General features: G+C 36.4%; 1 protein-coding gene across 1 annotated transcript in view; it reads right to left on the bottom strand.

The window, feature by feature from the left end:
* Window positions 1-4,730: 4,730 nt before the first annotated feature.
* LOC127852419 (uncharacterized) overlaps window positions 4,731-26,937 on the bottom strand; it is a 170,622-nt gene continuing 148,415 nt past the window's right edge. Inside the window, exons 22-35 of the mRNA XM_052386374.1 lie at window positions 25,744-25,977; window positions 24,452-24,616; window positions 23,680-23,805; window positions 22,820-22,999; window positions 21,401-21,540; window positions 15,665-15,845; window positions 14,740-14,913; window positions 12,908-13,051; window positions 9,120-9,305; window positions 8,192-8,379; window positions 7,803-7,906; window positions 5,576-5,801; window positions 5,213-5,428; window positions 4,731-5,006 (exon numbers count right to left, since the gene is read on the bottom strand). Coding sequence (XP_052242334.1) covers window positions 4,731-5,006; window positions 5,213-5,428; window positions 5,576-5,801; window positions 7,803-7,906; window positions 8,192-8,379; window positions 9,120-9,305; window positions 12,908-13,051; window positions 14,740-14,913; window positions 15,665-15,845; window positions 21,401-21,540; window positions 22,820-22,999; window positions 23,680-23,805; window positions 24,452-24,616; window positions 25,744-25,977 — 2,540 coding nt within the window. The remainder of the gene's footprint in view (window positions 5,007-5,212; window positions 5,429-5,575; window positions 5,802-7,802; window positions 7,907-8,191; window positions 8,380-9,119; window positions 9,306-12,907; window positions 13,052-14,739; window positions 14,914-15,664; window positions 15,846-21,400; window positions 21,541-22,819; window positions 23,000-23,679; window positions 23,806-24,451; window positions 24,617-25,743; window positions 25,978-26,937) is intronic.

Below are 26,937 nucleotides of genomic sequence, written 5' to 3'. Positions count from 1 at the left end.
ATACATTTCACTCAAATGTTAGTTTATCACTCTAAAAAAGTTTTGTTGATTTTTTTTTTAATTTTATTTTTCAATCTGACAAGATCGTTGTGAATATAAAACAAAAATCACAAGTCCAGTATGCTTTCTTCCGACTTTATACAACTCATCATTTTTCATAACTATTCCTCCGTTGTGCTTTTCTTTTCTCTCTAAAAAATATATATATATATATTAGCATATCTTGTAAAACATGTCTGAACTTTATTGCTTTGTAAATCACTATGTTGTATGATCATATACATGTTTACATTATATGTATGATATTGAATAACAAAAAAAAAATGACATATCTTTTTTATTGCATAAATCGATTCCGCTAAGAATGGTCTTTAAGAAAAGGTATAGTTATGGGGGTCTCTATGTGCAAAATGTTGCATTTATTTTCGCTCAAAGTTGTCGCTTTTACATTGAATTATATAGGGAAACTATTTAGTATATTGTGACCAATAGGCTATAGAGCTGAAAATCGGAAACACGTTTTGCAGTAAGGTGCTTATTATTGCGGTCCGAAAAATGCCCGGATGTTGGCTGACGGTATAGATAACGTTCACTTTAGGAGTAATGTTTCGCGGCACTGCAATACAGTTTTCGTAGCACAGTGGTAACGCATTCGCTTACGGTCCTAGAGGACAGAGTTTCGAATCCCAATTGCTTAAGATTGTTTTTGTTCAACCGTTTGTCTTACTTTAAAAATTATTAAGACTATTCAAAACGTTAATAATTTGTAAGCATATTTGAAACAAAAAGACAAAATCTGTGAACCCTTAAAAACGTGGAAGGGATTTGATTTAATTATCGCAGTTTCACAGCTAATTCCATAGATGCTAGAATTCCATTAAAAGTGTTCCTAACATTTAAGCTAACTTTTTGCATACTTCGTTATGAGTTTTTAGCGAGATGAATCTCATCTCGTCGTTTTTGATGTTGTGATAACATACTTTTCAATGCAGTTATTAATGGCGTACGTTACTTTAAATAGTTTTAACAGATAAATTATTGTCTTGTTTCTTACAGGAGACAGACGAGTTCTTTTAAGGCTGTTATATCGTTAAACTTTGTGATGGCAATCATTCACCTTGCGATTTTAGGCGGCGAGACAGGATGGGAAGGGGGAGGGGGATGAAAGTCAAGTATTTTAATATTAACTTGCTAATTATGTTGCTTATTATTTGAATACTTTGAATAAGGATAAATACCTTAAAAATGTGTGCTCCAAAATTCAGTGTGCATGCAATATTTTGCGTAATTAAAGTGGTCGGTACATATAACAACAGAAACAACACAACAACAAATACGAGTTGTTTCTTTCTGCTGTAACGAAAATGAAGCGTTTGTAACAGTAGAAGGAGATATAACAGAGACAACAAGTTAAACAAAGATGGCCTTAGCTTCCGAATGCAAAAGTCGTTCAGTCTCATGAATAATAATGATGTAATGATCCGATCATTTACTGCTCGCACAAAACCATGATTCCGTGATACGTGTTTATAATTTTCCGATAGGATCTTTTGCGCTATCTCATCCCTTCTTGTTTCATTTATTTGTACTTATTCTTTGAAAAACTGTTTTTGCGATATCCTTTTAGATTTTAATTCAGTCAACTCTTCCTTTATCATTTACTTCAGAAGACACTTCCCAGTATCTTACCAACCGACTTTAAACGTCGTCGGCGCTTTGATGTACATGCAACGCTGATTCCGTTACTACGGCACTCTCTGTTGGTCGGGAAAATGGCGGAGATTAACGGTATCTATTTGGCTGATTAATCAGTAAAAATAGCAACTAGATAAACCAAACAACTTAATGCGACAATGAAATAAATAACTTAAAAAAGCGATTGCAAACCTTCTGTTAACATGCACGGCTTGATCGCTGTCACTCTCAGATGAGGAACTGCTGTCGCTGCTGCTGTCCAAATTGGTCAGGGTCATCGTCTTTGTCGACGCAAGCGCCGTCTCTTGTATTTTCAAACGGTGTGCTTCCTTTGTTATGTTTCCGATTTGAGTCACACGATTCTTGTTGAAATGAAATCGCTTGTTTCCCGGATTATTGGCAAGTATAGGCGGTCTAGAAAAGTTTAAAGATAACAAGGCTATTGTCAAGCAATATGGTCCCCTACCGGCTCCACCATTGTCAGAAATTCCACCATTTTCAGAATATTTTTTTTTGGTTGCCATAGCACACACAATTTTTGACGTAGGAACAAAATGAAATGACGTGCATAATGTCTATATTGCCATCTATCCATGTTGCAAGTTTCATGAAAAAATATTAAGAACTTTTAAAGTTATCGCAGGATTCAGAAAAGTGTGACAGACTGACTGACAGACTGACTGACTGACAGACAGACGGAGTGCAAACCATTAGTCCCCTCCGGTTTGACCGGTAGGAGACAAAAACACTTTATTGAAATGCATATAGGTTGTAAAAGGAATTGTCTCCGCGAGTGAGACAGAGGTTAACATGAAGGCAACACTTATCTCCCCTCTCACACACAAAACAAAAAATAACAATAAACAACCAAAAACAAAAAACGAAAGCTATAGGAAACAGTTTTAATTAACGTTAGTAAAAAATGCATTTTCGTGTCTTTTTAAGGGTATACAGTCTAAAACAAACGTAAACAATGCCATGATTGCGTGTTGGATGAATTGGAACGCATTGTCGCTAGCGTAGCTGTAATATGTGTGTACACACTGCATATATCAAGACAATCCTACTACAGGTAAAAGGTTGCCTTCGTGTTTAAATAAGAATCTAATTTTCTTTGATGAAATTAAATGTTAAATATGCCTGAACATTATCAGTTCTTTACATATTATCAGCGTATAATTAAATAAATAAAAACGCGATAAATCCACAAAGAGACGTCGCGATTTCAAAAAATTTTCAGTTTGTTTTGCAGATTTTATATCTTACTTGAAAATAATGTAAAGCTCGCAAAACGGCAATGTTAACTAGAGCTTTGTCACAGACGTGACGAATACCCCCACATGCTGCATTGACACAGAATATTTTGCCTGTTGTCTTCACTAAAAACAGCGGACACCATGCTCAATGTTTAAAACGCACAAAGTGACCCCGTGACCTAGTTTTTGACCCGGCATGACCCATGTTCGAACTTGACCTACACATCATCTAGATACAAGTTCTGACCAAGCGTGGTGACGATCGGATGAAAACTACTCGAATTAGAGAGACACCATGCTAAATGTGTAAATCGTACTTAGTGACCCCGTGACCTAGTTTTTGATCTGGCATGGCCCATGTTCGAACTTGGCCTTAAGATCATATGGATAAAACTTCTGACCAAGTTTGGTGAAGATTGGATGAAAACTACTTGAACGAGTAATTTTAAAATCTCACAATGAATGACATAGTTATGGCCCGGAAAAGATCATTTATGGCCTTTTTATACGTTTGACCACAAAGTGTGACCTTGACCTTGGAGATATTGATGTAATTCTTTTGCATGACACATCGTCCAATGATTGTTAACAAATATACCGAGTAATTTTAAAATCTCACAATGAATGACATAGTTATGACCCGGACAAGATCATTTATGGCCATTCTTGACCTTTGAACTCGCAGTGTGACCTTGACGTTGCAGATATCGACGTAATTCTTTCGCATGACACAACGTCAAATGATGGTGATCAGATGTGTCAAAAAATTAAATTCTCACAATGAACGACATAGTTATGGCCCAGACAAGCTCATTTATGGCCATTTTTGACCTTTGAAATCAAAGTGTGACCTTGACCTTGGAGATATCGACGTAATTCTTTCGCATGACACACCGTCCAATGATGGTGAACAAAAAAAAAACGTGCCAAATGATTTTAAAATCTCACAATGAACGACAAATTTATGGACCGGACAAGCTCATTTATGGCCCTTTTTGACCTTTGAACTCAAAGTGTGACCTTGACCTTAAAGATATCGACGTAATTTTTTAGCGCGACACACCGTGCATTGATGGTGAACAAATGTGCCAAATATTTTTAAAATCTTTCAATGAACGACATAGTTATGTCCCGGACAAGCTCATTTATGGCCATTTTTGACCTTTGAACTCAAAGTGTGACCTTGACCTTGGAAATATCGACGTAATTCTTTCACGTGACACACCTTCAAATGATGGTGAACAAATGTGCCAAATGATTTGAACATCTCACAATAAACGACATAGGTATGGCCTGGGCAAGCTTATTTATGGCCATTTTTAACCTTTGAACTCAAAGTGTGACCTTGGAGATATCGGCGTAATTCTTTCACGCGACACACCGTCCTATGATGGTGAACAAATGTGCCAAATGATTTTTATCTCACCATGAACGACATAGTTATGGCCCGGACAAGCATTTAACCTTTGAACTCCAAGTGTAACTTGACCTTGGAGATATCGGCGTAATTCTTTCGGTCGACACACCGTCCTATGATGGTGAACAAATGTACGAAGTCATTTGAAAATCTAACCATAAATGACATAGTTATGGTCCGGACAAACTTTCGGTTTAAAACTCACTAAGTGACCCCGTGACCTAGTTTTTAACCCGGCATGACCCATATTCAAACTAGACCTAGAAATCATCTAGATACAACTTTTGACAAAGTCTGGTGTAGATCGGATGAAATTTTCGGGACAGACCGACAGACCGACAGACAGACCGACAAAGTGACTCCTATATAGCCCCCATAACCAATAGTACTGGGGGTATAAAAACACAGTCATACATTTTATCAGAAGAACCAATGATCCTTGTGGCGAAGAGCGCGTGAACAATGAGGCCAAGCGCTATGGCACACTCGACTGCCAACACCGCTATCAAGCTCTGACCGGATTTTGAGCACGTTATGCATTTGGAGATGTCCGCCGCTTTTGGAACGTGTGGGTCGGGGCTGTATTGGACGGTTATTTCTAACGTATCGAACTGAGGAGGCGTCCCACCGTCACTGATCTGTTGTAATATGAGTTGTATAATACGAGAGTTGTATACGAGGTATTAATTGTCGTAAGATATCGTTTTTGTATAACGAGATGTATATGTAAAGCATTTAATTGCATAGCTCTACTCGAAGATGCACATGCAATTGCATATTTAAAAGTCATATTCATTGACAGAAGAGATAACAAGATAGGGATTCCACTAAAACAACACACTACCTTTACATAAAAGATGAATGTTTTCGTGTTGCTAAAGTCTAATGGTTGTCGCAACTTCAGCTCCGCAGTTGTCGATGTCGCGCGCTTCCTGGAAACACGCTTCTCCATCCGGAAGTACTTTCTACCGAGGCCATTACCCAATATGTCGTACGAAATGTCTGGATCCGTGGCACTGAGCGTCAGCAAGGATGTCGACAAGGAGGCGTTGGAAGCAAGCTGAATTCAGATCAAATGACACAATTTTGATGCAAATGAATATATGGAAGTTTAATAACATGATTTACCTGAAAAGAGTATTTGTAATACATTAAATGATATTCAACTTTCCGACTGTCAAGGAATACAGATTCAAACAAATCTTACTTTAAATTTAAAGTCGGTCTGACCAGGCGGGAGAGTGTAATTAAACACCGGCTTGTGGTCATTGACGTCCTCAATCAGGAAATAGAGGTACACGTCGGAAGTGAGGCCCCCGGAGTCCTCGCACTGCACCACCAGCATGGTACTCGTAACCCCGTAAATACTCGCCGTCCCGTCCTCAAGATCCCATGATTTTGTCAGGTATATGAGAGGACTTGAGCTGTCCATCCTAGTATAAAGCATGTGAGTTTGGTTGGTGGTCACCATACCGGACAAGTGGGGTACTCAAGATCCCCCCCCCCACCCACACACACACAACATAGGATCACAACAAAATTAAACAAACAGCAAATAGCTAGACATTGCAGCTTAAAGTTAAAATTCGTCCAAACTTTGTGTGTCAAATAGTTAATTAGGTAGGAGTGCTGAGACGCAGGCCAGGTCGTCACATAATTCAGCGTCAGACACGAAATGACCTCGTAAACTTCGAAATACACAAGTGAGTTGTAATGCGAATTGCAACGTTAAGCTCAAATTTATATTGTGATTGATTTAATTATAACCAAGAAACGTTGTTTAAAAAAGACAAGCGGCGTTGTAGTAAAAATGAAGATGTCAGTTTCGCCCTAAAATAATGCACGATTGCAAAATGATCATTTATGTAACTCTCGTACCCAAGATTATTCGGTATACACTGAGAAAACATCACGGATCCGAGATTTGTCGTAGACCGTCAGAAAAAATAAATTGGACAGAAACTCAAACATAAATATCAGTGATGAGAATAAACTGCTGTTTTTACCAATGTTTTCAGTATCTTTGACCTAAATATTGGTAATTTACGGAAAATAACGTGTAAACGAATTCTAAAAAAGGTATACATACTTAAATCACATAATTGACTATATTTACCAGTAGAGAGGCAACTAGTGTATTCTTGCTTCGCAGATGCCACTAAAGTAATATTGATAACAATTTGTCGAATATCGAGACTTATTAAAAAAAAATATTGGCTATTTTTGAACGATGTTCTGTACTTTAAATTGGACTGCCACAACGTTAGAGGTTCATAAAAGCACAACTATACATAACTCGCAATCACGCAATCTCAATTCATAAAAAGTAAAAATGCGCAGTAAATTTACAAATATAATTGACCATTTATTTAACGCTCTCCTAGGAATCCGGAACGAGAGCTCAACAAGCATTTGTACGTTTTATTCTCGGACCTCGCATTATCGCAGCATACAATGTATCGCGCTATTTTTTTTTAACTTTAACGTCGATACCTTCGCCACCTATCGTTCGTTTACATAGAGAATAATAGGTTAGTGTTGAATATAGATCAGGTTTATCATGCGAGGCTTAGAAAACAAGGCCAAGGCTCGTGCTTTTTCGTTTTCGTGCCGAGCATGATAAACCTGATCTATAATAAACACTAACCTATTATTCTATTTATTCCACTTTTTATTCAGTAAACCTTTTTATTTAAACAAAATTAGTTTAACTTGATAATTTCGCGTTTTCATGAGTGTTTGTCGTACTTTGAAAATGACTGTAATTTAACCAAGGTCAGTGTATTACTCCGCGTTCCAAAAATAACCGCTGATCAAAGAATCATTTTTTAAAATCAGAATATCGTTCTGTGACAAAGAGTCGTGCGTTATTAATTACAAGTGTATTCATGTTGAATTGCAAATCTAGAAGTTGTAAAACATCAATATAACATTTAGTTGTTATATACAAGGAACTACATTTGTTTACAACGTAGCCTAACAACGTAGCACGTGCCGTTGATTACAGATGAAATTTAATAAACGGGGCTTTAATCAACCGAATTCGCTGTAAAAGTGGGATAAATAAGTTACTTCAAACTTTCGATATCGAATTTCCAGCGAATAGCTGTTGTAATTCGTGATAATAAGCTTCATTTATCAATCGAAAGTGATAGTGTAGTTGATTTTATCATTTTGTTTAAGAGTTTGTTATAAATAGTGTGTGTTTTTTTTTTGCTAAAAAATACGTTTTAATTTTGCGGTCGTCTGTTTAGTTTGACAGTCACGTCATATCCTCTCTTAAAAATAATTACGGAAGTGCAGATGGGTCAAATGTTTTAATTTTGAATTTAAGCTTTGATTTTTTGCATTGCATACTGACACTGAAACATTGTGTGTGCAATAGGTTTTAGCGAGCATACATATTTTCAAGAAGATAAAATATAAAATAGTACCTGAAGTAGTCTTTGTGTGTTCCACTTTTTATGGAAAACGTTTGCGTGTCAAAATCATCAGCATCCGTACACCTGAGGCCAAAGTTAAACGACGTCCCAACTTTCTGTAACCAATGAGACATGTTCAAAAACATGGGTACTTGTAATTAGAAAAATAAATAATAAAAAAACAGCCATTGCAAGGAATTGCATAATGACATACTCCTTATGATTCATGGAACATTCTCTATATGATTTTGTTATGTCGTTTGTTATTCAAACGGTTAACGTAAATGGAATCCAACAGGTTAAAAAGCATTTTCAAATGTTAAAGTTATCAGTCTGTGGCGCATACAATCAAACTCATACAACACACGCAATCTAGATGCTAAATAAGTATTTCATCTCACCCGCGTTTCCTTAAAACTAATTGTTGTTTTCTTTGCCGTTAACGTGTTTGGTTCGTTGACGTTAGTGACGTTAATTATCAGACGCCCAGACGACTGGCTCGATAGGTATGGGTCCTTAACGTCGATGTATAGGGAATATGACGATGTTGTCTCATAATCCAAACCCTTCGCTAATGTAACAAACCCGGCTGAAAACAGGAGATACCCAATACACTATCCCATCACATGTAAATAGGTTGAATATATATTTAAAAGCTTTGATACCGGTGTGTCGTTGAATTCTGTTAACATCTTAGAATATCAAAATAGTTTTCAGAAAGGGAAAAGGATTTTGTACTGAACTGAAAAGATTAAAGGGAAAAAAACGTGAAAGATTCCTGTATAACTTTTGAACGAGGGACCGAACTTTTACGTTTTGTCCCTCGTTGGACGTCATGTTCGTACGCATGCGCCACATTTTGTACCCTACTTGCTGTACAACGACGGGGTATTAATACCCTATGTTTAACGATGTCATGTAAAATGAATTTTTTCTGTACAGTGTTTATTTTTTAAATAGTTATTTCATACATCTGCTGAGCTCTTAGCTTGTGTTAGTAAAGAGAAATAATGATGAAACCAATAACGGAACATGTTTAACAGCCGTTTCCATGTGAATAATATATATTCTGTCATTTTCAAGTCCATTTCTTGACAAAATAAATAATCACTTAAATACCCACCAGGTGTATTCAGAAGATATAAATTACTAATACAGCCAGGGATGTCGCGGGTTCGATCCAAACTGTGGGCGATCGCAGAGTTTCAGACCTCCAATAGACACCAAGTACTGGTTCTACCCAGAAAAAGGACTCGAGAGTGTTTCAATAAGCCTTAGGCTTTCGATGCAATATATCATAAATAAATAGGTTCAATCTAATTTACTCACTGGTTTTATCCAAAAGAAAATAGGAAGACGCCGACGCCGGTACGACTTTCATGGAGAACTGTTTGGTCTCCACGGGAACGTCCAAATCAAAGACAACGGGCTCGAACAGCGTGGATCCTACTGCCTTATCCTCTGGCACCAAGATGCTCGTAGGGAGATTGGTGATGGAAGGATACGTGTGCTTGGCTTGATATAAAATATAAGCATAATTGAGTCGTGTTCTGAGAAAACTGGGCATAGTGCATGTGCGTAAAGTGTCGTCCTACATTAGCCTGTGAAGTCCACACAGGCTAATAAGGGACGACACTTTCCGCTGTTATGGTATTTTTAGTTTCAATGAAGTCCCTCCTTACCGAAAACCAAGTTTAGGCGGAAAGTGTCGTCCCTGATTAGCCTGTTCGGACTGCACAGGCTAATCTGCGAAGACACTTTACGCACATGCATTAAGTCAAGTTTTCTCAGAACGCGTCTAAATTGTATATCGTCTGATAAGTATAACACCGCCAGGTGAACATGTTATATATAAACCTCGGTAGGGGGAAACTAAGCTTTATGCATGTGCTTTAATGGTGATTTAAGTTTTGTTGGGAAGTGTTGTCCCTGATAAGACTTTGCGGAGTGCACGGGCTAATCTGTGACGATACTATAAGCACATACATTTAGCCAAGTTTCCAAAGAAAGGGGTTTCTTAAAAAGTATGTTATTGTATAGCGTTATATCATTATAAAAGTGGCATATTAACATGTTATATATGCATTTGGAATCTTTAAGGTTGTTTTGTTTACAGTCCAATAATTATTGTGTTTTGATATATTTTGAATTGTTTCGCCTTTGGAAGTCACATGTCGTTTCTTTCCTTTTTTACAGTGATTATATTTTGTTCAATATAAAAACATCAATTAACGCTACAATCCATGTTTTCAATATACTATATGAAAGGTCAGATGTGTCCATAACTGTGCTTTTAAATGATAGGAGGATATCCTACCTTGACATAATTGCTAAAAACGTTGTTTCGAAATGTGCTATGTGCACGTACATATTTTTATGCGGTATCCCATGTCTGACTCACGCTTTCAACCGGTATGAACATTTTTATGCAATACCTAAACATTTAAGATGTATGGGCGTGGAGCTTTAAAATACATACATCTATAAATGTCGATTTATACCACAGGTGGTTAGCGTTTGGCAATTATATTTATTAGTAAAAACATCATTTTGAATGAAAAATTATCAAATTATAACGAAAAATCAACGTCTCTGATAAAAATGTCACTATCAAGTAAATAAAAATATAAAAATATAAATATATAAATATAAACATGCATATATTAATATAAATAAGTAAATAAATAAATAAATATTTGATAATTAATTCTTTTTCAGAGAAGTTGATTTTTCGTTCAAAATGATGTTTTTTAATAATTAATATCAAAGCCACACGCTAACCACCTGTGCTTTATACTCGAGTTTACGATTGAACGTCAAACTGGCGTATCTATTACAAAATATTAGGAATTTACAACAGTGTAACAACCATCGAGTCATCAAGTCATCGATTTATAAAATGTCTGTGCACTATGTATACGTACCTGTAAATACTATAGTAAGGATACCACAGCTATGCTTGACGTGTTTTTCGTCGCCTACACACACGTCGATAGAAAACACTTTGTCGTTTTCCCTTCCGATACTCACGTTCCGTCGCATCTTTATTGATAACGTGTTCTTGTCTAGAAGCCAATTAGAAATAATTGAATGTTCCGTATATGCGCCCCGTTCTGAGAAAACTGGGCTTAATGAATGTGCGTCAAGTGTCATCCCAGATTAGCCTGTGCAGTCCGCACAGGCTAATCAGGGACGACACTATCCGCTTATATGGTATTTTTATTTTCAAGGAAGTCCGTCCTTGCCAAAAATCAAGTTTAGGCGGAAAGTGTCATCCCTGAATAGCCTGTGCGGACTGCACATCTAATCTGGGATGACACTTTACGCGCATGCATGAAGCCCAGTTTTCTCAGAACAAGGCTCATATGCATTCAATATCCAATCGGTAGTTGATTGCTCGGTAAGAAAGTCCGATATAATAGACGGTTAATTTTATAAAAGGAAAAAGACAAATAAACAATATTTTAGTAGTACAATTGTGTAATGTTTTATTTATATTTTGCATAAAACCACAAGGTTTGCATAAGTAACACCATCAACTAAGTATTTATCAATATTTAAGACCGTGCTATCCCGTTGGACATCAAACGTTTTACGAACGTTGCTGCAACGTAATATTCGGCAACCATTACCGAACGTTTCCATAACGTTGCATACAAAACATAAACAGGACGTTTCATCATAACGTTGCAATGACGTTGCATTCTGGTCGCGAAATTAGTAACCACTTCCTAACGTTTCTGCAATGTTGCACGCGAAACGTCGGTCGAACGTTTGAGAAGGATGTTGCAACAACGTTGCTTCTAGGTAATTGTACACTCTTTTAGCGTCTGCAGTTTTTTTTTCTGCAGTTTTCTCCCTCATATTCAGTATCGCCGCTAGTTTTTCCCTTAAATTTAGTATCGCCGCCAGGTGGAATATATACTTTATTTCTTTTCAAAATAATTATTTTGCTTGTAGGATAACATAAACATTTGTTAACTATCGATATTTGAGCTTTTAAAGACAGAATATTTAAATAAAAAGAAAAACGTACATTACTCTATAATAATACAGTCATCGCATGAATGAACAGATGAGTTCTTGTACATTTTAGAAATTCATTTTTTTATTTTTCAGATCAGTTGCAAAATGCTTAAGATTAACTTTTACTCAAAATCGCTGGATAAAATAAATTATTTAAGTCTAAGATAACAAAATTTGCTGAAACTGTCAATTGTCACGGTGGTGTTGTGTATGAGGTGTCCGCCTAGCGATCGGGAGTTAGTGAGTTCGAATCCTACTCGGTGAGCGTTCTCATTATCACCTCCATATACTCGACAGTGTCCATGTCTGCCTATAATACTCGAAACAGAGACAGATAGATCGCAAAATATGTTTTTTTTTTACATACTTGATAGTAAATATATAATTAGTTTTAAATTTAAAAATACTGCAACGTTGAAATGCAACCTAAATACAACGTAGTAGCAACGTTCGGAAGAAACGTCATAAAAACTTTCATATACACCATTGTGACAAACAAACTGCAACGTTTGAATGCAACCTAAACACAACGTTGTATGCTCACTCGGATTATTCAGATACACAAACTATTTAAAAAGTGCACGTCGCTATTAAAATACAAATACAACTGTACCAACAAATGCGTTATGCTATAAGGTAAACCATTTAAAGAATTTTTAAATGGTTTGTTCTATAACAACAGAAGTCTACACACAGCGTTATTAAGACAAGAGCTAATATAATATGCATACAATTTTTTATACGCATTTGTACTAAGCTTAGCCATCAATCCAAATATCACGGATTGTAAACATGAGTGAAAGACCTTTATCGGAACTCAACTAATCCATCTGTATTAAAACACGTATTTTAGAGTTAATGTGATCCCATGTCACATGAATATTCGCATACTGACAAACGAGTGGTTTTTTTTTAAGCTGGAGTTATAATACATAATCCCATGGATTTAGGCCAGATGTACATTCACCACATGCATACTAGCGAAAACAACCTAGTTGATATATAGTTCTGAAACACAACTCTTATCAGACAAACAAGTTTGAACTGATATCGGAAAATCACTTTAACCACACTACTGATATGTAACCTACCCACGGCGCATGTTAGTGGGTTGTTGCTGCTGTTCACAGTGCACGTGTACGTCAGCGCATCGCCCTCGGGGTCTTTGGCCGCCTCTGTCAAGAGCACGGCTCCTTTGAACACCGTCGACTGGTCAACATTCCTGCTTATCGTGCCTAGAAAATGAGCATCGTTCTGGGGAAACGGGTTTAATGCATGTGCGTAAAATTTTGTCTTATATTAATCTGTGCAGTCCTTACAGTCTAATAAAGGACTACACTTTTCGCCTTAACTGAATTTTTCCAAAGAAGAGGCTCCCTTTAAACTAAAAATACTTTAAAAGCAGAAAGTGTCGTCCCCGATAAGCCTGTGCAGACTGCACAGGCTAATCTGGGACAACACATTAAGAACATGCATTTAACATTGTTTTACCTTTGTAAGGCTAAAAAATGAACATTACATTTAAACGTTAGAAATATAACACCCGCTAGTCCTTTATTTAAGGCAAGTGACCAAATTCCTATACAATACAAAGCAATACAAATATCAAACAATACTCCTCCAATGAAATGAGCATGATGTCTGATTATCAATTATTTGAGATCGTATTACGGACTATGCAAACGGATGATCGCGCATTCAGATAGATATGAACTGCGACTATGACATTATTGTAACGTAATGTACATATAATATATATAATAATAGAATTTATCTCATAGAACCTTCGGGTAGGGTATACATATAATATATATAATAATAGAAAAAAATCATTTGAAAGAGTGAGTTGTGTAACGTCATAGAACTTTCGGGTAGGGTATACATATAATATATATAATCATAGAATTTATCTCATTGTACATTATTGTGTTGTTATTGTCGTGTTATTGTTGTATAAACAAACTAATTTAGGAAATAGAACCTTCGGGTAGGGTGTAATGAAATTTGAAATTGATTATGTAGATGTGTAATGTAATGGGTTATAATGAATATGTTACTTTATGAAAAGTCAATAGAAATATTTCAGCGAGATGTAACTAACAGAAAACATGGGGGTCGTGACTCGCAAAATGCATATAGGCAATTAGTAAATCCATTAAGCAAGATTCGTGACTCGTAAAATGCATATAAATGGTTGGTAAATACGTTAAGCGAGAGGACTGACGTTCCGATGCGTGTTCCAGGTGTGAATACACCTGTGAACACAAATTGGCTTGTCAAATTACATAGGGGCCCGCGATTACAGGCGGTGTAAAATCTGTAGGGATCATACATCATCTGTCTATATACGTCAAGATACACACGTTGACGTCCATTACTTGTTGACAGGCGTGGGTCACGAATTAAGCGAATACACAACGGGATCAGTATAAATGACCCTCAAAATAGGCAGACGGGGCATCGCTTTCTCTTAGAAATTATTCACGTTATGTTATTTACTTTGACTTTGGAATTATTATAGTACAATTTTGGTGTTAGGGAATAGAGTAAAATAAAAGAAATATTTTAGACATCAGAGACTTGTTTTATCTTCACTAATGTACATCCGATTACGTGACATTATAAATGCCTTGACACGACTTATTCTGTATACATTTAGAATACATATGTCATTTATCTAAAATAACAACAGGCGACCGGTTTTCTTAGTTAAAACGACTATGGTATTATGATTTTTATTTTTCATTAAGAGATTACTATTGTAACTAAAACAATAAGTCTATGTTAATGCTCATTATATTATCGTGTACTATTAAATTTTTATCATATAGAAGCACTACGTGAGCATAAAATAATAACAATAATTTATTTGAGCTTTTGTTCAATTCGGTTCAAAGCTACTTTCCTGAAAAAAATAACCTACCAATAATTGTGGTGAGACTGGGCCCCTCGTTGGGTATGACGTTTATCTTGAGGTCGCCAGTGTCGCCCTGACCGATGCTGTCGTTGCAGCTGATGCTGACGGTATACGCAAGCTTTGCGGATGAGAGCTTCCGTTCTGTGTTTGTCCCAGCTACATAGTTCTTCACAACAAACACTGCATACAGAGACACAAATTTACTTTCTACTGAATGCGTTTCAATCATAAATTTGGATGCCCAACTTACGGCTATAAACGGTAGTTAAAAGAACACGGTTCCATTACGTCCTGTTATTAAGCATGATTAGCATGTAAAATACTGATCGGTCTAGACGTTAATATTGTTTATTAAAATGCTTTTTATATATAGCTTTTTATCATATGTGTCTTGTTCTGAGAAAATTGGGCCAACTGCATGTGCGTAAAATGTCGTCCCAGATTAGCCTGTGCAGTCCGCACAGGCTAATCAGGGACGACACTTTCCGCTTAAATGGTATTTTCCGTTTAAACGAAGTCCCTTTTTGCCGAAAATCTAGTTTAAGCGGAAAGTGTCGTCCCTGATTAGCCTGTGCGGACTGCACAGGCTAATCTGGGACGACACTTTACGCACATGCATTATGCCAAGTTTTCTCAGAACAAGACACATATGAATTATTCGTGAATGAAAGACTAGCAAAGCTTAAAACTCATAAAGATAGTGTTCAAATTAAAAATAAACTAAACATTATTTAAAACATTGGCTTTTACCCATGTTTGAATTTTAGAGCATTTGAATAGCAGTTTTCTGACGTGTTTCATTTTGTTGGTTTTGATGATGATGCATAATATACCAAATGATAGTGTTTTCCGAATTTTTTTTTTATAAATAAATGAATAAATCAATAAATAAATAAATATATCATACGGCGGTGCTGCTTTTTTTTCCTACCTCCCGATCCAATGAATGTTTCAACCATGTAAAACGGTTTGTTGTCATTGGGATTGGTTATAGCACATATGACTTCATCATCGGTATTCTGGTCTGACGTCATAACAGTGAATAGCAACACGGTGAAAGACGTATCTTCTTTTATTGTGACTGTAGCTGGCAGGTTCGTTATATTTAGCGGCTTCAGAATAAAAACGCATGATTACAGGAACACATATGCTGAGTAAACAGGTAAACTTTACTTAGTTTATAAGTATATATAATTTATCAATTATTTTGTTATTGCTTTTTCATTAGTACATATAATTTATCAATTATGTTGTTGAATTTTCCATGACAATAACAATTGCAAAACATGTAAGTGCACAGATTGAATTTGTATATGTAAAGGCCAAATACATACAAACAGAACAATACATACAAAATACGAAATGGGAAAGCTACATAAACTTTATACAAGTTAACATTAATTTAAACATCCACCATATTGAGCACGATACAATAGCGACCTACTAGTGATCAGTGATGCACGCATGATAAACATTGAAATATGTGTGATTGAAATGTACACATGCACGTTTTGTAATTTGTATAACCTGACAGCATTTTGTTAACATTGTATACAGTTATGCCTCAAAGTCTATTAAAAATGTGCTGATTGTGGAACAATGCTGCATTCTTACGATGCCGACTTATCACGTGTATCAAAGTATACATAACACTTTTCATATTTTGATTGCAGTAGTTGCTACAATCTTAACTGCATTAATGTTAATTGTTCAATCCTATTTAGACACTTTGCTACTGTTAACTTGGTCAAGATTTTGCTGACTCATATCATAGCAAATAATTACTCAAATGTTAATAACTATTGTGACACCCTTTCTTATTTGGCATATGTTACTCAAACCTGTATACATATAGCATAGTTGAAATTATGTCCATTGGACATAATTATGTTGACATTTTTTGCTATTATCTACTTTTATGGAGTCGCTGATCATCCAAAACATAGGTAACACTTACTCAAAGGTAAATAAGTAGTCTTAACACTTTTAAGTACTTAAAGCACGATACCTGCTAGTGATTATCGAGCATCACAAACATTGGAAAAACTCTGATAACGAAATACGCCCATTTGCGTTTTGTATTTTTCTAACAGCATTGTGTTAAACGTGTATACAGTTATTTATCAAAGTTATTGAAACTTATAATGACTTTTTTGTAACAATACGGTTTGCTCATGATGTTGACTTATCATGTGCAAACAAGTACATACAATACTCTGCTTAATACGACTGCTCTTGTTGTGACTCAATGTAAATGTCAACTATGTGTATCTCATGTATTTTAGTCAACTTGTTAATCTTCATGTTGCTTCATGTAGGAGTTCTATTTTTCACGAACTATGCTTTACGAAATAACTTTTTTTTAAAGCTTACATATACGTATATAACTTTGCATACTTAATATCACGTGCTCCGACAACATCTATATTCACTTGCTCAAGCTGAACGTTCGCATACAAAAGAATTTAATGATTATCACATGTGCCCATAACGTCCCAACCTTCATCCCAAACAGCATGCTTTTGCATTTCTTTTCTTTTTTTTTTTATCTCTATCTGTATAACTTTGTCACACACGTCAGTGGGTCTCGGGCGGTTTCTGATCCGTATCATTCTCTCTACGTTTCTGATTCGTTCGTTTATGGCGTCAAACATCAATATGCATGACGTCTTACCCCCATAGTATGTACTCCCTTATAAGACGAACGACCACGACGCCATCAGCCTGGATGCGTATTCACAATTTATTCATTTGTCCACTATCAGCTGCCCTCTATCTACACATTCTACTCATCTGTAGATCTGGTGATGTTGAAATCAACCCTGTTCCTTCTTTAGAGCCAAATATGTCTGAGTCCACGTTTCATTCAATAACGGAACTTACTTCTAATGGTCTTGCTATAATTCAACTCAATATTCAAAGCATACGACCAAAACGTGATATTCTCGAACTCGAGACTCAACCTTATGATATCCTAGTCTTCACTGAAACTTGGCTTAATTCAACCGTGTCTAACGACGATTTGGTAATAGCAAACTTTAATCTTCCGTTCCGCTGTGGCAGACGAGACAGAGCTGGTGGAGGAGTTGCTATATATGTCCGGAACATAATTAAGGCGGTTGAAAGACGGGATCTCTTAGTGGAAGGTCTGGAAGCCCTTTGGATCGAAATTCATATTAACCAACGCAAACTTCTTATTGGTGGAATATATCGTCAACCCGACTCAAACAACACTCAGTGGCTGAATATGGAGCATAGTCTTGATCAGGCCTTCAGTGGACACTACGACAATATACTTGTAACAGGCGACTTTAACATGAACATCGAAGCCTCACAATCAAATAAAATCTGCAGATTGATAAACTCCTACAACGCAACACAACTCATAAATTCCCCAACGCACTTAACTGAACACTCACAATCTCTCATAGATCTGATGTTTGTAAAACACTCACGGGACGTCCTCTCCAGCTTTGTTGCAGATCCCTTCATACCAGATCTCACACGTTTCCACTGCCCTATTGTCTATGTCTTGAAACTCTCCAAACCAGTACAGTCTTGTTATAGGCGTCGTATATGGCTCTATAAAGATGGCGACTACAACAAGAACAGACATCTTCTCAATTCTAATGATTGGACCGCAATTCTTAATAACGAAAATCTCGACAACGCTGCCGAAACCTTGTCCAACGTCATTTTAGCTGCTGCATCTTCAAGTATTCCTAACAAAGATGTTATTATAAGACCCAACGATGTACCTTGGATGAACAATACAATACGCCATATGATTCGGAAGCGCACAAGACTTCACAGACTCGCAAAAACCTCAAATGATATCACAGCATGGGCCAACTTTCGAAATGCAAGGAACCAAACAACTTCTTTAATCCGCAAAGCAAAGGCAGATCATCACAAAAGGGCAATTGACCAAATCAACTCAGATAACATTACTGCCAAGAAATGGTTCCAACTGGCCAAACGCCTTACCGCAAGAAAAACCTCCAATCCTATTCCAACACTTATTGACAAAGGAAAAGAAGCAGTAACTGACGAGGACAAGGCAGCTGTACTGAACGCTTACTTCTGTGAACAATTAACCTTAGAAACTGTCAACCATTCTCCCCCATCTCTACCTTATCCCACTGGTGCCGCCCTCTCTTCAATAATACTTTCCGAACAAGATGTTAAAAATGCTATATCAGTCCTCGACCCATCGAAAGCCAGTGGCCCGGTTTCAATCAGCCCAACACTATTAAAAGAGGGAGGCAACGAATTGGCTACCCCACTATATCTCTTTTCAACATGCTTTTATTAAACTCTAATTTTGCCTCATCTTGGAAACTTGCTAATGTCACGCCTATATTTAAGAAAGCAGATCCTTCCCAACCGTCAAACTATCGACCAATTTCCCTACTAAGTTGCATCGGAAAACTTATGGAGCGTTGTGTACACAAACACGTTTACAATTATCTAATCATAAACAACATTTTTACACCCTTCCAATCCGGATTTGTTAAGGGTGACTCTACCATAAACCAGCTTACTTATCTGTATGACGACATCACTAAGGCTATGGATGATGGTAAAGAGGTCCAAGCAGTCTTTTGCGACATATCAAAACCATTCGACAGAGTATGGCACCAAGGTCTATTATCCAAATTATCTTCTATTGGTATAAGCGGCTCTCTTCTGGACTGGTTTTCTTCCTACCTATCTAGCAGGAAACAACGGGTTGTCTTCGCTAATACCTCTTCTTCCTGGTCGTCCGTTACTGCCGGTGTCGCACAAGGATCCATTCTAGGTCCATTGCTTTTTTTGAACATCGTTAACGATATCAGGGCCAACATTCGCTTATTTGCTGATGACACGAGTCTTTATATTATTGTTGAAAATCCTCAATCGTCTGCCCACTGAAAACTGATCCTGGTCGAATACCTGGCTGGTCTCATTTAATCCAGCAAAACAGAATCAGTCCTCTTCTCACGTAAACGTAATAAACACCAACACGCTGACCTATTCATGAACGACGTTCCAGTCACGCAAGTCAAGTCCCACAGGCATCTTGGACTAACCCTTTCAGAGGATGCAAAATGGGCAACTCATATCTCTATCATGGTTGACAAGGCTTGGCAGAGAATCGGCATCCTTAGCTCCTTAAAGTATGTTTTGTCTCGAAAAAGTCTAGAGCGCATGTATTTTTCATTTGTCCGACCCCTTTTGGAGTATGGCGACGTCGTGTGGAACAATTGCTCTAACGAACTCAGTAACGAAATTGAAGCTGTCCAAAAAGAGGCTGCAAGGATCGTAACAGGCGCTACCAAATTCTGTAGCCTTGACCGTCTCATGATGGATCTTAAATGGGAATCCTTAGCCAACAGAAGAAAACATCATAAGCTCATTCTACTTTTTAAAATGAAAAACAACCTTACTCCACCATACCTTTCCAACCTGATACCCGTGCATTATGATCGCACCTACTCGCTTCGTAGCAATAACGATATTCCAACAATCTTCACAAAGACTCAGTTGTACGGATCTTCATTTCTGCCCTCAACTATCCGGTTATGGAATTCTCTTCCAACGCCCACACGAAATGCCCCTATGTTAACTGCCTTCAAACATCTACTGACAGACAGAGAACGTTCACGATCGGCTATTTATTACAATATTGGTAATCGAAAATCGGAGATCTACCACTGCCGTCTACGTCTAGGCTGCAGCACATTAAACTATGAGTTACACCGTAGAAATATCATTAACAGTCCTCTTTGCTCATGTGGTGCCGAACAAACGCCATCCCACTACTTATTGCAGTGCCCAAATTTTGATAACATACGCAACTCTTTCCTTTCCAATCTGCCGTGTCCATTGACTTTAAACAATCTACTATTTGGCATGATCGGCTTTCACTTGAACACAACACTTATTTATTTCAGCCTGTCCACGGCTTCATTGCAGCAACAAAACGCTTCGACATATAGATATATATGTTCGGATCGACCCCCTCCCCCTGATCTCTTATAGGTGTGTGACAGCACGAACTTTCTTCTTTTACATATATTTATGGTCTATAATTACTGTAAACGTTGTGGAAACTCATATAGCTCGTTTTTACTTTTTAATAACAACAAAATGTCATACAAGGAATTATATAAAGATATTTAAGCTGTATAAGAACGACATGAAAAAGTGATGATCATACAATACTATTCTTAACTACCTGAACCATATTGCATTTTATTCTCTAGTAACTCCAGCATGGAACAGAACTCAAATAAGCATCATTGATGCTTGTCTTCTTATCCATGAAATGTTTTTTTTTCTTTTTTGATATTCACATGAATGTAATGTATTATACTTTGAACCAATAAACATGTTTAAACTAAACATCCACCTCTTGGATTGCGTGTTTCATTCATTAATTTTTATTCACGAAATCAATTTGTTATAAGATGTTAAGAAGATTCATGACATGTCTTACACATACACGTTGCTGATTACAGAAACGCCAACGTATGCGCTTAACGACAATAGCATCATACAGTTAAACAATTTGTGTTATTAAATAGTTCTAAACATACGCGAATATAGGGTGCGAGAATAACATTATATATGATATTGTTTGAAATGTGTCGATTTCGATTCTACCAACAACTATAATACGTACAAAGTTGATATAGGTGACGACCACACTCAGTGGGCACACGGAGTAGAAACCGCACGAGTTAACGTCGGTAACAAAGGCGTTCAAACTGTAGGCAGTCGATGGATATGAAGCGGTAAGTTTGGATGTTGTTTTGACAACTCCTGAAACGAGGATTTTATTGGTTGATCATGTTGCGTCAACATTTCGTGTATAGACAATAAGCAATTACAATGAAACGTAAGTTCATACTCTCTGTATTATATCCTCTAGGTGTTCTCTTGTCCAATGTCATGTTTTATATCATTCATGTGTTACCCATTTAAACTTGTATACAGTAGGTATTATGAAGTTAAAATATTAGGAAAATGAATTTCTCTGTATTGATGCTTATTTATTTAAAGCTTGTGTGATTGGCTCTCTCTCTCTCTCTCTCTCTTGAACTCTTTTAATTCTTGCATTACATAAATTGCTTTCCCATTCATTCATGTAAAAGTTTATATAGAGGATATTTGTGGGATCCGGTGGATTATCGATTTTAATTCACGAGTGATCATAGAAAATAATATTTTCACGAGTGGCGCAGCCACGAGTGAAAATATTTGTTTTCTCTGATCACGAGTGAATTAAAATCAATAGTCCACCGAATCCAACAAATTTTCTTTTTATTTAATGCGTTTTTCACAGTTTATATACATTGTTCAAGAGTTCAGCTAACGAATTTTGCTGGGATAATGACGTCATTTCGTCAAAAAAATGACGTCATTTCACAGTAAACAATGAAAATTATCGATAATTCTCACTGATAATTTTCACTGTTTGAAACAGTGAAATTATCAGTTTTAAATCACTGATATTTCTCTATAAACCACCGGAAAGCATTAAATAAAATGCATTATTCGCAACACTTTACAAAGCGTATTTTTTACAGACGGACAAAGTGAGCGATTGCCATATAGCCCGATAGTAAATTAATGTAAAATTTTCTAGTATTGATATTACTTCCTGTTTATTGATAAAAAAATAATTTGATCAATTCAGCGTTAACATGTTTTTCCCGTTGCGTTATTAATGATCACTGCAGTGTTAAAATGTTTTACCAATTGCGTTATTAATGATTTATACAGCGTTAAAATGTTTTACCCGTTGCGTTATTAATGATCAATACAGCGTTAAAATGTTTTCCCCGTTGCGTTATTAATGAGCAATACAGCGTTAAAATGTTTTCCCCGTTGCGTTATTTATGATCAATACAGCCTTAAAATGTTTTACCCGTTGCGTTATTAATGATCAATGCAGCGTTAAAATGTTTTACCCGTTGCGTTATTAATGATCAATGCAGCGTTAAAATGTTTTACCCGTTGCGTTATTAATGATCAATGCAGCGTTAAAATGTTTTACCCGTTGCGTTATTAATGATCAATACAGCGTTAAAATGTTTACCCGTTGCGCTATTAATATCAAACATATTGGCGTATTGCGCTGTCAGGGAAAATTCCATGCTTGTGTAGAGGGCAGCGTTCGTGACGAGGTCAGCAACGCTAAATATCACAGTGCCCGCAGGTGTCTCTGACGTCACCGTCGTGGAACTACTCCTACATTCGGGAGTGGGCCCGCAATAATCTGAAACAGTTAATCCGAGTCTCGATCTGGGAAATCTGGGCTTAATTCATGTGCTTTAAATGACGTCCTAGATTAGCCTGTTCAGTCCACACAGCCTAATCAGGGACGACGTTTTCTGCCTTAACTGGATTTTCGTTAAGAAGAGACTTCGTATAAATAAAAAAATCCATAAAAGCGGAAAGTGTCGTCCCTGATTAGCATGTGCGGACTGCACAGGCTAATATGGGATGGCAATTTACGCACATGCATTTAGCCCAGATTTCCCATAAAGAAAATTTATTTTAATCATTCGATAGCTGCGTCTCTTCAGGGTCTGCGCTGTTTGCTTAAAGGAAATTCTGTAAATATAGAAATAAATATACTAGACATCCCTAATGTTGAAAATACATTGATCCAATTTAGAAGGATGGGAGAGTCCACTAGGCATAAATGGGTTAATGAAAAAATTAATGACAAACATCATTCTAACATGAAATGCCCAATACATGTTTTAGATGGTATTAAGAAATTTAATGATATGTGTTACTTTTTACATTCAAAGGTAAACATCATATGGCAAGCTCAAGATGGAAATAAAAATAACGAATATAAAGCTTAATATTTACCGTATTTTGGTATGCACATGTTAAAAGTAATATCTGAATATACATGTATGCAAATCATATACTGAACTGTCTTACCTCTGAAATCCACAGTAAGGTATTCGCATATCTCATTCCGCCGCTCGTGGCCACATATTAGTATCTTGTACGTGGCGTTGGGCGTTTCGTACATATACGTCGTGAGGGACACATTGCCAAGCTGGTCTAAAAGACGACAATAGTACTTTTCAAAGCAGAATGAAACACCCATGATAAGCAATAATACTAATTTATAGCTTGGTTTTGTCTACTACACGAGGTTCGTAAATAAGTCAGCTCAAAAACACACAGATGAGCAAGTACTTGTTTTTATCAAGCATTATTGATTCATCTTGTGGATGGGTATGCAAATAATCAGAAAACCGAGGATCTTAAGCAATCTAAGTAAAAACATTGCACCTTTAAACGAAGATTTTTAAAGAATCATCCCATAAGGCTTGTAACTAATATATCGTATTAAATATTTACACTTAACACAATTTTTGTTGTTCTTACATTTTGAACACGATTTAATCGTGGCATGAAGATTCAACAATAAGTATTGTTGAACTGTATATAATCATATTTTGTTGTAAGCCAGAACGTTATGTCTTTCTTTTAAATTCTTTTGCATTCACGTGAAAAGTACAGCCATTAAAAGTTGATCCACATAAATCATTTCTAGATGTAAATCATGCGTATTATAGTATGACAAGAGTGTAGTTAAATATGAAGGTTTAACAACAGGACAAGACGATTCTTTTTGAACAATAGTGACATAATTGTCACTGGTGGTGATCTAATTGTTGGAATATTATCAAACACATTATACTGAAATAGTTTCCACTGGGATCGCCTTTAAAGTAGGTCACGTCGCCCCCGCCCTGTTTAACGAACGTATACTCATATGTGAGATTCTCATTCTCAGCGTCTCGGTACATGGTGGAGAAAATGATGTCATGTTCACTTCCGGTCTTTACGTTCAGCGTTATGCTCTCTGCAAGATTACACGTTTATTAAAGTAACATTACAACTCAAAATCAACGAAAATTTCGTACAATATTTCGTTAAAAATAATTGTTCCTTATGGCAATTGCCAAACTTTCAACGCCTGATGTGGTCTGGTAAAATAGATGTTTGTAGATACAAAATGCTCGTTTTTATTATTGTTTTGCATATTTAATTCCATTTTACTTTCCCACAACGATATCTATTCATACGACACATGAACACTAACATGGTACCATTTTAGTGTTCGTGTGTCGTATGAAAAGGCATATTCGCGGGAAATTAAAATGAAATTAATTGTGTCAAAAATAAATAAAAACGAGCATTTCGTATCTACAAAAATCTATGTAATTATACCACATCTAGCGTTGAAATTGTAGCTATTGCTATAAGGAACACTGATTGTTTAGGTGTTAACTTTATTTTACGAAATTTTCGTTGATCTTGAGCGTTATAGAGGCTTTAACCGACTATGTTCTAAGCGGACCGCATTAGTGTTTCCATTCTTTTCAGTATCTTATTCTACGGCCTGACTTCTAATCCACAAACGTCAACAATTATAGTTATCATGAAACGCTTGAATCCGCTTGATTAACGATGTTAGAAATCTTTCAGTATCGGACTGAAGTCATGTAAATATAAGAATATAGTACAATAAACGGATGATCCTTACTTAGCTTTGTCAATAAGTACAATTGCAATCAGAAGGGCAGAACAATTAAAATGGCAAAATATGTATACAATTAATAGCTGCATAACTATACCTCAAATCAAAAGAGACGGATAGTTACTGTTTAGTTGGTTACATGTTTTCATCCCAGTTGTTATTAGACCAGTATTTACGGAGAGATATCCCAAAAAGTACCCACCTATCTATTTTTCCAATCTTCAAACGTACCATAACTTTCAGTGGGCATTGATTCGGCTTCATCAGAGACAAATCGACAAATCGGGAACGACGGCTTCCCAAAACTTCCCGCACAAGAGTCCGATATTACCCATGTTTTTTTAGCTTTAGCGACAATTTCTGGGCCATAATCGGGGTTGTGTAACTGTGTAACTATGAGTTAATAGATATTGCGATATACATACACAGACAATTCAGGCAATACATACTAGGTAAATTCCTATACGTCGGAGCCACGTTATGCACGGGATAGAACGAGAAGTTTCGGTTATCCTCGGCCCCATATCCGTCCCTGCATCGGATTGACACGTCGTACCACTGAGTCACGTTGTGGGTCATGCAGCCCGTGTGTTTCGGGCACGTGAAGTTTTCCCGCTTGTACCCGCATGGTGGGGTATACGGAGAGCCGGGGACGCGGCACTCTCGTTTGTACAGCGAATAAGCTTTGTAAAGCAAAATGTTTTTTCATGAAGAAGACTTTCAAATATGACCAGTGCCTTTCATACATTAGTTTATATACAGAAACATGTGTCGGGCATTATTAATTAAGCTAAATATGCTTGAATCAATTGATGTTTAAACAAAAAACGTACTTATTAAAGAACTTAGTGTGTCGTCATCGTAAACTCGCTTTGAAGTTACTGTAGGACTTTTACAGCAAACTTCATAAAGCGAATCAAATCGAGAATACTTTAATATAATAATTGAACAGTTTTATTAATTGAATTAAAATATGCATTTCGCGTCAACATAATGAAAAAAAACTAGTCCATAGTCGATAGTTAGTACTTAAGTCACAATAATAAATTCAATGTCTGTTACAATTGTTTCACATAAAACAATGACTGAAACTCACAGTTCCATCTTTTCGGATTGTTTGGATCCTCTTTCAGTTCAAAGAGCTCCATGTCGTTCTCACCCCACTGATCGAACACGTATTCAATCCAGCAAGTCGAGTTGTCCTCAAGCGCATGGCCGTCCGCAGGCCTTCAATTACAAAAGCGCAATAATAACCTCTACATAAATATGTTACTTGATACGAACAAGTGAATCAAATCAGTTCAGCTGTACTAACAAACGTCTATCTCGTTATGAAAAAAGAACACCATGTGAAACTTTAAACCCTTGTTTTTTGAAGGTTACTTTTAATGTGTTTTTTTAATATAAAAATTTGATGTGTAATAAATCAATCGTTATTAATAAATTTCACATTGTGACAATATGCCTGTATCATTATAATGAAAATATATTTTAATTGAAATGTTGTAAAAAGTAATTCTTTTTTCTTTTCAAAATTGTTTCCACTAAATTTTATCATTTAAAATCTAAATCAAGATATTTCGAGGCGTTTAGGGTTTTAGTTCCATAACACTTATTTCCGTTTTATTAAACTCATCATTCAT

Source organism: Dreissena polymorpha, chromosome 12 (assembly GCF_020536995.1).
Source record: "Dreissena polymorpha isolate Duluth1 chromosome 12, UMN_Dpol_1.0, whole genome shotgun sequence".
Lineage (NCBI taxonomy): Eukaryota > Metazoa > Mollusca > Bivalvia > Myida > Dreissenidae > Dreissena > Dreissena polymorpha.
Note: the sequence above shows the minus strand (reverse complement) of the source record. Positions and strands in the feature narration are given on the sequence as shown.